The 1,842-nt window shown below is 29.6% G+C and overlaps 1 protein-coding gene across 1 annotated transcript; it reads left to right on the top strand.

Annotated features, from left to right (window-relative positions):
- On the top strand, window positions 1–1,181 carry LOC106753382. Its single transcript, XM_014635177.2, has 2 exons — window positions 1–551; window positions 976–1,181. The coding sequence occupies exons 1-2, from the start codon at window positions 125–127 to the stop codon at window positions 1,035–1,037; spliced, it is 489 nt and encodes a 162-aa protein (XP_014490663.1). The 5' UTR covers window positions 1–124; the 3' UTR covers window positions 1,038–1,181.
- Window positions 1,182–1,842: the final 661 nt, after the last annotated feature.

Raw genomic sequence — 1,842 nt, forward strand, 5'->3', positions numbered from 1 at the left:
TGCAACCGACTTCATTTGCAGAGTGAATAACTGCAAAGTAGGTGTCATTTATGTGGCACTGCTTTTAAGGTCCTCATTTCTATTTCCTTATACTGAAAGGAAGATAAAGAGAGCAAAGTATCAAATGGAAGAAGAAGTTGGAACAAACGTTGAGAGCTTGGTTCCTCCAAGTCTGAACTCAGAAGAGGGATCTGAAAGAGAAGAAGAAGTTGAGAATAAGGTGAAAGAAGATGATGATGATGATGATGTTGGAAAAGAAGAGAAGGATAGTGGTAGTATTATTAACAACTTCATTTCTTTCATCACACCGTTGAGTCCAAAACCCTCTCAGCATGCTGATGATGATGATGACGGTGGAGAAAAGGGAGGGGTTATCAGAAAAATGGTTTCGAGTTTCTTCCATCAAAGTGAAGCTGAAGAAAGGGTGGTGGTAAGACAAGAGGAGAAGGAGGAAGAAGAAATCATGGCTGATGAAAAAGCCAAACGGTTCAAGACAGAAAATGGAGGCATCATTCATAACATTGCTTCTCATTTGCCTGCTCCAGTAACAGGTAAACAAACAAAAACTATGTACTAGGTTTTGAATTCAATAGTCTTTATGTTTTTTCTTTTTCTAACTAGAAAGTCCATGAAAATCTTCAGGATATATATATATATATATATATATATATATATATAAAGGTAGATTATTTACGGATAATGATATTTTAACATCATTTTTTGACACTATTTTGATACTGCACACGTGTTAAGATGTTAAAATGTGATTGGACGATTTCAAATTAAAAAAAGTTGGAGCAGGGGTATATTTGGAAGAGAAAAATCAAAGTTTATTTTTTAATTTGAAATCCTCCAACCACATTTTGACACGTTGACACGTCTGCAGTGTCAAGATGGTATAAAAATGGTGTTAAAATTTTATTTTCCATTATTTATGATGAATATTTTTTATTTACACCACCTTGTTTTAAGCAGATGATGCAGTTCCTACGGCAGATGAAGCCACTTTCTTAATTAACTCTCTTGTTCGTGACTAACCAATGAAGTTCTTCGATGTCTTTTTTTCTTTTGGGATTTTTGTTTGGTTGGTTTATGGTGCCACTTGTAGTTCTTGTTAGTGTGAATGATTCGAAATAGCAGATGTGGATTATTAATAATCGCTATTTGGTCCTTTTCTTTTACCAGTATTTCTTTTATCACTCACCTTTGGTTAAATTTCGCTTTTTAATCTTAAAAAATAATTCGTTTTAGTAGACACTTAATTCTGTTTTAGTTTCTAATTTTAAATTAAAACTTAGCATTACAACAAAAGAAAGACATCACAATGGAATAGCATTACCTTATTGAAAACATGTACAAATGTTTAGGAACTTGTATGTTGTTAACCATTTTTTTATAACAACAATCATACGTTAATATTTTGTTATTATTTTATTGGTATGTTTAATTTATTTTTAACTAATCACAAGTTATATTTGTAAAATAATTGTTAAAAAAAATCCGCTATCCTTAAAATCTAAGTTTTTCGTAGTAGAACAAAAGTTGCAAAAGTTGCATCTTCCATGGTTCAGAATATTTTATTAGAATAAGGTTATAATAAATCATTGTAAAGAGTAATAACATAAAAATCACTACTTGTCGTTCACATTCCATGTTTTTATTATTTAAAAAATCGAACTATAATTATTTTTTTATTAATCGAGTTTTATTATATAAGAATTATTATCTTTCTATTTTTTTTTTTAAACTCTTTTTCTGTATTTCTTTTAGATTTTTTATTTTACCATTTATTTTGAGTATTGGAATACATAATAGTTAATTAATTAATAATGATAGAGATTA

Source organism: Vigna radiata, unplaced genomic scaffold (assembly GCF_000741045.1).
Source record: "Vigna radiata var. radiata cultivar VC1973A unplaced genomic scaffold, Vradiata_ver6 scaffold_221, whole genome shotgun sequence".
In the NCBI taxonomy this organism is placed as follows: Eukaryota; Viridiplantae; Streptophyta; class Magnoliopsida; order Fabales; family Fabaceae; genus Vigna; species Vigna radiata.

Excerpts from the sequence above, each read along its gene's own strand:
- LOC106753382 (XM_014635177.2), top strand. The coding sequence starts at position 125 with ATGGAAGAAGAAGTTGGAACAAACGTTGAGAGCTTGGTTCCTCCAAGT. Across the intron at positions 552-975 it reads TTTGCCTGCTCCAGTAACAG|ATGATGCAGTTCCTACGGCA; the intron begins GTAAACAAACAA and ends TGTTTTAAGCAG.